This window comes from Lepisma saccharinum, chromosome 13, assembly GCF_977018435.1.
Source record: "Lepisma saccharinum chromosome 13, izLepSacc3.1, whole genome shotgun sequence".
Lineage (NCBI taxonomy): Eukaryota > Metazoa > Arthropoda > Insecta > Zygentoma > Lepismatidae > Lepisma > Lepisma saccharinum.
In genome coordinates, this window is record NC_139241.1 from 60,936,583 (window position 1) to 60,949,544 (window position 12,962).

At 38.0% G+C, this 12,962-nt stretch overlaps 1 protein-coding gene across 5 annotated transcripts in view; it reads right to left on the bottom strand.

Annotated features, from left to right (window-relative positions):
- Positions 1 to 12,962, bottom strand: part of AdamTS-A (ADAM metallopeptidase with thrombospondin type 1 motif A) — a 553,824-nt gene that overhangs the window by 47,438 nt on the left and 493,424 nt on the right. The window contains exon 25 of one of the 5 annotated variants that reach the window (XM_083134296.1): positions 12,816 to 12,891. The exons of the other annotated variants lie outside the window; for them this stretch is intronic. Coding sequence (XP_082990422.1) covers positions 12,865 to 12,891 — 27 coding nt within the window. The 3' untranslated portion in view covers positions 12,816 to 12,864. Of the gene's footprint in view, positions 1 to 12,815; positions 12,892 to 12,962 lie in introns of those variants that run through there. 5 annotated transcript variants of the gene reach the window in all.

The following is a 12,962-nucleotide window of genomic DNA, read 5'->3' on the forward strand; positions in this document are numbered from 1 at the left end:
TTTCTTTAATACACAAATTCACACGAGATATGCTGGTTGCCACTTTTTTTTATGTGTTGATTGACATGTCCCTCTGATTATGAAGTTCCACAGATCTTGCAGCATTCTGATGTGGTTGTGGTGCACTGTGTTTTTCAGATAGCCCCATAAATAAAAACCTGGAGGATCAAATCTGGTGAGCAAGGTGGCCACTTTTTTTTTTCTTTTTTTTACATCAGTTGATCTTGAACATGGGAACTCCATGGTGTCATTTGACGTATGGCACATTTTGCCATCTTACTGGAACCAACAATAATGTTCCTCTTCTGCCAGCATTATCAAGAATTGATGGATGATGTCCACGTACACAGCTGTTTAAAATAAATTGCCACAATTCATCATCTGGAAATTGAAAACCACAATCCAACTTTTTTTTTTTGACAGTAAAGTAGAAACTCATGCAATGCATGCAGATTTTCCGCAGCCTGGATGTAAGGATTCAGACTGTTGATATATCCATCGAAATAAACCCACTGAAGAAAGTATTGTTAGCTGCTTAATCACACTGTTCTGAGTGAATGTGTTAAACTGCTGGCAGCAGTCAATGCACTTTCAAAAATCCAAATGCTCTTGCAATACTCAAACCCTGTATTCCCATAATTGAAATTTAGTAGCCCTCCAACATGAAAAATAAGATGTTCATACTTGCTGCAACAACTGCCACCATGACTTCTAAGGTAAAAGCTGCAATTTAAGCTGAACTTCCTCCAGTAAATCAGACATCACCATGCACAGTTGGCCTCTTCAAGGCCTATCTTTAACACTACCCACATCATGAACCATTTCACTAGATCATATGTTGTTGTATCTCCCTGGTACAAGAATATCAGGGAACATTTGGATGCAACATTCATAAGATTTTACAGCAATATAAGTTCCTAACACAGCAATATAAGTTCCTAACACAAAACCACTGTTTGTGCACAAAACGTATGGCAGATTGGACTTTAGTTCTTGTAAACTCCCATGCACATACGCTGTCTCCGGTGCAGCATGTTTCCATATAACACAAGATACACTGAAATATTTTCAAGTTTTACAATTTTACGAATTATTGAAATAAAGAGTTTAGGGCCTTTAATTGCACGTATCACATATGTTGTTCTGTAGTACACACTTTTCCTGTCTTACTTTAAAAACACAAGTTTAAGACAACACAATGAAACATATCATAATAATCTTTATTCATACGTTGACCCATTTTTTCATGAGTATGGATTTTGTCATGATCTGTACTTGCACATAAATACTCCATTTCTGAATTTATGAATCCAATGCAATGTAACAAAGTACTGTTACAATTACTTATATCATGTAACATGGTATTAATACAAATAACCGAAAAAGCAACATGTTACCAAGTAATCAAGTTACATTACTCTCCAACTGTATGCGCAAGAAGGACCAAGTGGCTTAAGGTTAAATTGGTTTCAAAACTCTAAAGCCTGAACCCTTCGTAATCACAAGGTACAGTGTAGGAACTGAAAATTAGCCATAACATTCCAAGTGCATTTTTCTGTGCCCTTACCCAACCTTCACATTCAACTTTTCAATTTTACTCTATAAAAGCAAACAATCGATTTTTCACGTTACTTAACTCATTAAAAATATAAATATTTATTTTGCACACTTTTAGACAATCTTGCATGTAAAAAATGTGTGGCTCATACATGCATAAATGTAGTAATTTTTATACCAGTCTAAGTTGTTTTTCTAAAGTTGTTTTTTTGTACCCTGATGGATAGTCCCGTATCTTCCCACATTTCTTCAACATTACAATACAAGCACATAGATCACCATTTGAATATTTGGCTGATACAACTTACACTAATTGAATTTCAAAAATTATTTAGTAGCACCAACTGAGCTTGAAATGTAGAAGAAACAGCCGATATGATTGGTTGCTACAAATGCACTTTCCATGCTTGATATCAGGGGCTTTGGGTAGTCACTGCATCAAAATTATTCTTTCAACATGCCTGCTCAAGTCAGATACAAGGACAACTTACGATAATGAAGCAGGCACAAATCAGGAGTGGGTGTTTTTTTTATGAACTATGCTAAAGTCTGCCCGGCCAAAAAATGGACTTGAGGAAACTCACACTTTCAGTCTCCAGTTCGGGGGGAAGGGGGGGGGGGGTGCGGTGTTGCTACATGCCTGGTTTTTGTCCAGTCGTACACAACACCTCTTCCTGTCAACATGCCCCCTTCGCTCACATTTCAGGGAGAGGCAGGGAATCAGAGACCCATTCGCTTGCTACGCGGCAGCAACCATTAGTCTTTGTTGAGGGTATCACCGGTTTCGAAAACTACCCAAAATGAAAAATTTGGCAACACAGAATACCATGAGATTTCCCCTCACCATGGCAAAGCCGATTGTTTCAGCAGTTCATGTGACCCTCCATGGCTTTCGATGGAAAACACAAAAAAAAAATTCCAAGTTCATTCTTTGGCCAGCCGGAACCACTGTAAAGCCATTTGTTAGTGTTTTTAAACAAGTTACATCAGCTTATAACAACATACTGTGATTAACACAACCTAAAAAAAACTGGGCATGATAAAAAAAAAAAATTTCAAAATGTCAGCATGAATTCACTAGGAACTCCAAAACTTTGGTGAATAATACATTTTTCAGGTAGTGTTATTAACGGATTATATTGAAAGCAAATCTTTTGGAGACCTCATTGTATTTGAAATTCTTCAGACGTTCTGTTCAAGCCTATAAGTGTTGCTTTAATTTGTAAGGATGCATGAATGGGTAAAAATTTAAAAAAATGAATGTACTTTTGGATCATTTACAATATATGCCACCCTTCTCAGTACCTTTCCAGTGAACCCTTCCAACTGCCGGGACCTTGAATCAGCTGAGAGACTTTATTAGTTCCATTCGCAAGGACCGTAGAAACACTGCCACAGAATATTTCACCTGCACGCACACTAGTTTCATCATTTAAGGTATTGTTATTTAAATGCTTTAAAACAATCTATAATCCAAAAACAATCTATAATCCAAAAACAATCTATAATCCAGACTTGCACAGTAATTTTACTTGTGGGTAATATTTACACAGTGCACATTCTTGTATCCTAGTGTAGAGCATCAGACATCCAAATTGTCTAAAAACACTAACAGAAAGTGAACTAAATAGGTAGACTGGATTGACAGATGTCCAGAGCCAAATATGTCACCTAGTGTATGGCCAATGAGGATAGGACTCAAAAACACTTTTTCTTATTCATCCTGACTTTCAGAGGTATAAGTAGTGAGGGTCTAGCCTGAGCCCCCTCCTTCCCCTCCTTCAATTTACTCAACCTGTATCCTAAATATGGTTATGAACAGTAGTTCACTTAAAAATCCTTACAAATGTCCTGAGAGAAAACTGCAATGAGTTTATAGTATTCCATGTTGAAGATTTACATAATTTGCACCAAAAATAACAGTTCCTCCATCCTCGCTCCTAAATGAGATTGTAAATAAATCACTGCTGGCTTTCTCCCCAGTCTGTTCTGCTTATGATGAGGCATCCACTTTGATTTAAGTTTACTTTATTCTCAGATAAGCTAATCGGGACTAGACCTACAGTTTAAAGTGGGATCTGAACCACTGTCCAGTGTATCTCCCAAACTCCTTTACTACAAAGCCCCTCTCAACTATCACTTATTCCATTACTCATACTCAGGGATAGACTTAGTTCATGTGCTCACTAGATGTCCACAATGCACACACACTGTCTTGCATCTTCTAATACTTGGCAATTTTTGTTACAGAGCTTAATGCCATTGTTCTAACTCAAACAGAAGTTGATTGTAATAATTCTGCTATTAACGCACTGGAAGCAGTGTTGCCAGGGTCTCCACTCATTTTGGTACAATACCTGGCTTTTCCAGGCAATTTTAAAATTAATCTGCAGACCTTTCTGTGGTGCTATAACTAAGTTTTACAAGTTAACTTCACTTGCTATATAAGAGAATGAAGCTTATTCAATGCTGTTCACAACAAATGAACAAAAGCTAACTATAAAAACAGAATTTATTTCAATTCCCAAATTATGGCAAGTACAAAAACCGTCAATTTTTCCTTACATTTTAAGATTCTTACAGATTTTCAAGATTCCCTGGCTTGTTTCACTCATAGCTTGACTTCTCACATTTTTCCATGTTTTTCAGGTCAGTGGGAACCCAGCGTTGTCCAACAGAGAAAGCAAGAGAGTCAACATTTCACCATAATTTATTAAATAGATGTGAGTTACTAAATTATTTCCGGGAAACTTACTTATAAATGTTCTATTAACTTCAGTGGCCTCTGCCACGATCCACTTGGGAACTCAATGCTTCACTGTTGGGTTACTTCCGGTTCCTGTTGTTTCTTTGCTTACCGCTAGGGGCGCTGGCGTGGCCAGATCGTCTGCTGCGTGTGGTAGGTTTGAGTTGTTGCAATAGCAAGAGCAAAACACAATATGCCTGACCACTGTTGATATTCAGATCGTGTGGACAGTGCATAATTCCGTGAGTCTCTTTGATTTTTGTGTCAATCAGGGTGCAGGCTATATGCTTGACAAACTTTTTGGATCCCGTGTTTGTTAAACTTGCATCTGTTAAGTGCTGTTGTATACGTTCGTTGATGGATCTGCCAATGTAATGCGAGTTGTACTCACACTGAGCATCATATACGCCTGGGTTGTCTTGTCTAGAGGTGAAAGGAAAGATCTCTTGTGTTTGCTTAAGGAAACAACAGGAACTGAAAGTCAACCCAACAGTGAAGCATCGAATTTTCATGTGGATGGTTGCAGAGGCCACCGAAATTAATAGAACATTTACAAGTTAGTTTCTTGGAAATAATTTAGTAACTTGCATCTTTGTATTACCAACCACATTTTTTATTCCCCCAAACATGAATAAGTTATTAATTTAATGAAACATACTAAAACATTTCTCATGCAGAATTCCTTTTCAAGGATAAAATGGCTAATAAATGAAAATGAGACTTCTTGCCACCCTACAGTCACAGAGGCTGTTGAGGCACACATTTGCTATAAATTTCCATGGATGTTTAGAATTTACATTAGAAGTACTAAACCTGCCGCAAAATTAGTTTGGTATTGACGCTTGTGAAGCACATTGAGAAACCGGGTCTACTACACTGCGGGAGGGTGGGTTGCTGGCATGCGAGTCAATCAAAATCTTCCCAATGCTTCACCCAGCAATAGAAAACTTTTATCTCGATGTTGCCGCTGATCAGGCGATTCTTTCTGCAATCAGTTTTCATGTTGTTGGGAGAGGATGTGTTTGTTTGTTGCGTTGCTGTGATATTTTAACCGGTCCATTTGTTTAGTGTTTACTGAATTTAGAGTATTCTTTGTTGTATATAGCATGTTGTTTTAGTGTGTCCTCTTGTACATAATTTTCTGTGTTCTGCTTGAATGTGTCGTGTGCTTGTGTGAAGAATGTCAAGCACAGGAGACAATACTCGAGATGACAATGTACCAAAGAGGCCATGCACTAATAATTTGAGCAAGAGAAAAACAATGGGGGTCCAATCATTTCTGTAAATAAAGTTCTGGACACGACTGTTGCTGCTGCCAGCGTGTCTAAGAACAACCATAGGGAAAGAAAAATATAATGTGGTAGAAATAAATAAATAAATAAATGCGAGGCTTCAAAACTGGAAACTCCAAGAAAGAAGAGGAATATCAGTAAACGCGTGACAAATTTATATACCTTTCAGCAAGATGCTATTCGTCACCATATTTACTCTTATTATAGAAGGAAAGATCATCCTACTGTTGGGAAACTGCACGTTTCGTTGAAAGATTCAGGACTATTTCAAGGTGGGGAAACCTCTTTAAAGACAGTCATAAAATCTCTGGGATTCTCATACAAAAAACTTAATGGACACAAAATAAAGTAAAGTATGTAGGCATATGGGGATGTGGAGGTAGGGCTCCACACATTGTCGAATTCGACCTAGGTCATATTGTGGAGGTGATGTGGTTCACCAACCGCCTTTACCCCAGGTTTGCCCCAGGTACTCACTTGGGCTGAGTCGACCCCGGAGATGCTTGGGATATTTGAAAAAGTTCCACAAACCACCGCAGGTCTCCCACTTGAAAGTCAGAAACTGAACTTCGTGCAATTCAGTTGCGGTGTAATTGAAAGATGGGCAGACTTTAACGGCGACTTCGGAAAGAAATTATTATTGCAAGTGTATATATTTAGCATTTTCAGAATGGATTGAAAAGGTAACCTGTAAACAATGCTCATTTCGTTAATTCGTTCACGTTGTAAGGGAAATGGAAATGAGGAGAGATAACAAAAACACAATTCATCATTGTTGTTGTTGTTGTTATCGTTGTTATCCAGTTTTCCTCGAAAAACAATAACACATTTCATCATTGTTGTTCCTTTTCATAACACGTTTTCCTCAACACAGCGTCAGACGGCTGCACTGCGTACCGTACCGTACAGCATGATATGGCTACACTGTGACAAGTGTACCTTCAGCTGTCAATACCAAACTAATTTTGCGGCAGGTCTAGTACAATTCTGCAATTAGATGAAAGCAACTCCCTATCATGGCATTCTATTTCTACTGGTCCCCTGCTTTTCTGCCTTATTTACCAATGCTTTCTTGTATGTATATTTTCAAAATATCTATCAACTTAAGAGACATATGTGCCTTTAATCTCTTAAATTAATTTCCCTTTATTGCTAAGGTGAACTAACAGAAATAGTTGCAAAACACACACATTTCTCTGGAAATAAGTACAGTGATTTATCCCCCCCTCCATAAAACAAATCTAAATCCTTTTGCAATACTTCCACCTTTTTTATTTTTTTGTTTACAAATGTCAATGTTACACATTTTGTTTGCAGTTCCAATGTAGCAAAACAAAATTTTCCTGGTTTTTAAGCCATAATTACAGTCCCTTGAGAAACCTATAGTAAATTCTAGTGAATGAATTTTCAATTCATCCAGCGAGAGTGTGTACTGAGAACAAGAAATTGCTTCATCAGTCATTGTGTGTGATAAGTGAATGCATGGCGTACACGTACACACGCACACAAGTACAACTGTGGCAAAACTACCAAACAACACTTGTGTTATCACCAATCGGGCAAGTCATGAACTGACATGGCAACTGTTTACAGCAAAATAATCAATGACGGCCATGGTCATACAGACATTTCTACAAGGACTCAAAAGTTAAGTACCCTGAAACTATTCACACCACGGGAGAATGCACGTTTAACCCCTTCCTCTTCCAAACTTTCCTATGTAGGTTATATTAAAATCTACCACATAACATGAACAAATTTTCTTTTATGTAGATATTGCTTTCATTGTAGAATTATTTCCATATTTATGGCTGATACAAATCTATAAACAGCCATAAATTACAAGAGAAATAATAACATGAACAACTTTAAGATGTCAAATCAATATAGAAGGATAAAATGAATACATCTGGATAGAAATGGATTGTCATTTTGACATTACAAAAGGCACCCACATCTGTAGGCTGAGTTACGAGCTTTTGCCAACATATCGGTCATTGCTGTATGTCAGTTATGGAATAAATAAGGCATCTATATTTTACACCATTCATTTTGTATAACCCTGTATGTTAAGCAAATAAAGAAAATAAACTAGCACTTTTATGTAAAGAAATGTTTTAGAAGCATTAGTTCCAAGATCCAAGAGGTATCATCTGTTGTTTCTTCAGACACCGCCAATTAACATACACTTGCTTTCTTAAAAGTCACATCATGTGAAAAAATTTAATTAGGGGTGAGCTGATTGGCCCAAATTTAATCACCAAAACTGGTCGATAATTCTTTGGAGTTCAGTGGATCTTAAGGGGTCTGCAAAAATGCCATGTGACACTTTGGCATAGTTTAAATATCCTTAAAATTATGCAAAATTTTGATAACAGTATTGTGGGGAGAAATTAATTTTGTGACTTAGGTGTATGAATATAGTAGAGGAAAACTCTAGTACAAGGGTCGTTCAAGGTTGACCGGGACTTTTATTTCTGCAGAGGAAATAGGTAGCAGAAGAAACACCAAACTATGTCAGTTTTTCAAAGTATTCTCCGTGCGCGCCGAGGCACCGTTGCCATCGTTCTGGCAGCTCCCGAATTCCTTTGGTGTAGAAAGAACTTGGTTGTTGTCGTAGCTACTGGAGGACATCGCTCCGCAGTGCTTTGTCTGTCGTGAATTTCTTCCCTCCCAGATGGTCTTTAAGGGGTGCAAACAAATGATAATCACTGGGGGCTAAATCCGGACTGTAGGGGGATGGGGCAGAACTTCCCAGTGCATGTCGGCCAGAGTTGTTGTTGTCACATTGGCCGTGTGAGGGCGGGCATTGTCATGGAGAAGAATGACATTTCCAGACAACATCCCAGGTCTTTTCTGGCGAATGGACTTTCGTACAGCACCACTCAACAATGTGGAGTAATACTGGGCATTAATCGTGCTCCCTTTGTCCAGAAAATCCACATAGGTAACGCCCTTCATGTCCCAGAAGACACTTGCCATGATCTTTCCAGCGGACGGCTGCGTTTTGCTTTTCTTGGGGGGCGGGGAACCTTTATGCCACCACTCCATGCTGCGTCTTTTGGTCTCTGGGGTTGAATTGTGCAACCATGTTTCATCACACGTGATGATGGATTGCAACAATTCATCACCTTCTGCTCGAAACCGATTCAGAAGCTGTTTACAGATTGTCCTGCGTGTCCACTTCTGATCGAAAGTCAGCTGGCAGGGAACCCACCTCGCACAGATTTTGCGGAAGCGTAAGTGGTTGTGAATGATTGTCTCAACACTCCCGACACTGATATTCACCTCGGCAGCAATATCCTGCACTGTTACTCGCCGGTTCTCAAGAATCATTTGCTCAACACGTGCGATATTCACTGGTGTGACTGCAGTCGGGCGAATGTGTCCATGCGCTTCATTTGTCACCAGCTCCCGTCCTTCGCGAAACTGCTCACACCATTTGTACACTCTTGTCCGCGACATCGTTTGTTCACCATACTGTGCTTGCAATCGTCTGAAAATCTCAGCTGGTTTCACTTTCTCCTTCACGAGAAATTTGATTACACACCGCTGCTCCACAGCCACAGACACACTGCTTGCCGCCATGTTCGCTGCAACTGCTGCGCATGCGCGAAATACGTCATGCCGGGTGCTAGTTACTCGCGAAGGATTACATTACGTCACCCGCACGTTTCATCATGATCCGGCTATTCATCGATTTTTTACGTACAAAAATCCTGGTCAACCTTGAACGACCCTTGTAGATTGATATGATATACCATATTTTAAAAATTATAAATACTTTGAACTACTTTAAATTGTTTCAGTAAGGGTGGGAATCTCTCTAAGGCATTTGTATTAGGGTCAGAGTGGTATCAGTTTAGCCCTAAATCTAATCAAGTTTGGATAAAAGAAATGTACTAGTTGCACTGTCATGGAAACTTCTGGTTTGTAACTATCTCATTGAAAGCCAATGGGATAATACAACCCAGATGATCCCACGACTGTGTGCATATGACTTCAGTTGGATTTGGGCTATTTTATGTCATATTTTCACCTCCTTAGGCTAATCACAGCTGCAAAAATGAATGTTCATTAGATGAAATACATGATGAGACAAACACAACACATTAATTCCTAAGAATTCGAATCTAAGCCTCCAGAGTTTGTAGTGTTACACCACTCAAACATGTTCGTAACACACATACTACATGGGGGAGGGGGGAGTTACCCATATTATTTTCATTTAGAAATTCAGTGTAGAGGGATTTCAGGGTAGCTACGATATTTTGATTATGAAATTCCCTGACTTTTCCAGGTTTTCCAGACCAGAAATAAAAATTTTCCAGACATGTTTGCTTTTGAACCTCATGTTTTTCAATTAAATATGCAGGCACGTTAATTATTATGAATATGAATATACACAGTTATTAGCTGAGAAATTTACCAAGTGATTAATATAATGCTATTCAATGAAAAAATAAATAACTATTGTACTTCCCCATTTTCACTAAGTCATTACAATTAAGGTGGTGTAAAAAAATCAATAAAAAAATGTGTCATATATCAAAGCTTTACAATGTAACCAGTATACAACCTCAATTAGCCTATATCAATACAAATGAGAAACAACAGATAATTAGGTCATGTACCTTTAGAAAATATGCAATAAGTTTAATGATTATATTTTTTAATTTATTGAAAATAGTACATATTACGGAAATTCAGAACTTGAATGGGGCCGGTGACCAACCATACACCCAAAAAAAATACACGCGGGCCATACTTTGGAATCAAATATCTCCATTATTTGAGTTTTCCACATGCTGGAACCAATTTTATATTATGGAAAATATTGAAATCTGTCTTTTAAAAGGTAACAGTTCCGAATGTTTTATGATTTTTTTTTTCAAATTTTCCTAGCAGGAAGACTAATTATCATAGAATTTTGGCAATCATTGTGACACGAAATTTGAACCTTCCTTAAATTAATGAGCACTATTTGGATTCGAAAAAAGTTATTTATGTTGAAAAAAAGAACTTCAAAATGACCTTACTCAATCATACACGCTTCCCACGGACAAGGTATTCTCCGGTTGACAAGTATCGTAAACTAGTGGGAATGAATGTAGAAATAAATCGGAACCTTAGTAGAGTGCATTCAGGGTCTTTATTTTAATTCTAAGACAACCAAACCTGACATTCCTAACATAACCACAAAAGCATATATTCACACAATCTTAAGTAATCGCTAAAACTTTGCAGTATGTGTTAACAGACATAAATCGAAATGAAACCATGTAAAAGTTGCATTTGTAGCATGATGAAATCGTAATAAAACAAAAGGAACTTGGGCTCATTTTCACCACTTTTCAGCATAATTTCATTCTACATGCAAACAATACGTAAAATTACTATCGGCATGAAACCAACATTCCTAACCTAACAACGATGTGTGACCAGCTTACGTTTAATTCCTCTATTTCGCACCATAAAACACGTGCATATTCGAACAATGACTTCACTGATACTGCATAAAATCACTAATTTCTCGGGTGTAACACATCTCTGCAATGTAAAAACTAAGACAATGAGCAAATGAACTAGTTGATCAGGTTGCTTCTGAACGGGTCGCAAACGAAGGATTCACAGAACGGGTTCACGGGGGGAACGAAGTAGTGAGTCCCTTTGTTTTTACTCTGCATCCTAACCCATCCAGTGTGACGTCTACCACAGCCAGTTACGTGAAATTCTGCTCTTCAAGCTTTATTGCAGATCCAAAACCAATGAACTGTCCGAACACCAACCTGCTCAGCTTCACGTATCAAAAGAGAACGGGTTCCGAACGGGTGTGTTCTTGAAGAAGGAAAATTTCCTCACCACACACAAAGCTAAAGCAACATTTCTTCCGCAAGAAATTCTGAGGATGGCTGGTGCGTAGGTTTCGTCTTGAGTAGCTTGTTCTCTAAGGGAAAATCTCACGCCTCAACAAATTCCGGTGTTGAACAGGTTCACAAGAACGAGTCACAAAATGAACAGATCCAAGAACCTAGATCCGAGAGTGAATAAATATAGAATTGAAATGCGAACAGATTAGAAGTCATAATGACGAGAGGAACAAGTTTCTGAACTGAATCTTTTGGGGGGACTGGAATCACAAGAACCGAATTCAGAAGTGGAAATGAACAGTTCGTTTATTTTGTAACTGGTTCTCCTGCAACTCCAAAATGCACGTAAATTCCAGAAAATATGCAAAATTCCCTGACTTTTCCCTGTTTTCCAGGTTTTCCAGTCGCGTAGCAACCCTGCATTTGATCATGTTAATAAACAATAAAATTGTTTCTTATGCAATTGGATGCGTCAGTGATACAGCACAGGTATTTAAATCTCTTGCACCAACTGAAGACTAACACAGGATATTTTTGTAAGACTGCAAAGGTAATCTAGGGGCAACAGTGTTTCATATCCTATCCAGTATTTGTAAATAAATGCAATTCAATTTGGAAATGAGTTGCATTTCCACATCAGATGTATTACATCTAAAATTACACCAAATGTATACAGGAATGGGATTTTAGTGAGGTCTGGACCGACTCTAGATACACCCCTGTTTTGTACGCATCAATACAGAGAAACAGTGAGATGGAATGCAGTTTATTTTTTACCTGACTGAACTTTCATCAAGACTTTTGTAACCAGCTAATCAGAGGGTGTATGCACACCTATGGTGTAACTACGTGCATGTCAAAGACAAAGATTCACGTTTACCATACTAAAAGAATCTCAAAAGTACCTTAAGTACCAACAATTTTAAATATTTTATAAAAAGTGTGTGTGTGTGTGTGTGTGTGAGTGGGGTGGGGTGGGGGTGGGGGTGGGAGGAGGTTATGTCTTAAAAGTTCTCAAGTAAGTTTACCAGTTATAATTTTTTGTATAATGCCAGATATCACAATTTGTACTTTTATATTTTTCTTATTTCACAACACTTTTGTTTCTTGAGGTTAATTACGATGATGAGAATAAATGATGATTAGATGAAATTGATGAAGGAGGAATCACAAACGAACACCTGTGTCCAGGGCAGGACCACAACCATGGATATTTGCCGAAAGCCAATCGTCAAATGCACTTGGCTGCCAAGGTGGCATGGATATAATACTTATTAATAAAATCTAATTGTACTTTATTTTAATAAAAAATGAGGACGTAAACAGAAAGCTGTACACACAGAAGACGCACACATTCAAACTTTTGACACAAAATCACAGAACATGATGTAATGATGAATTATCCATAGCTGCTACCTAAGACAAACTGAAAATCAAACAAAAGAGACGTTAAAAATTTTAAACTTACAATAGCATCAAACCACATCTTAACTACAA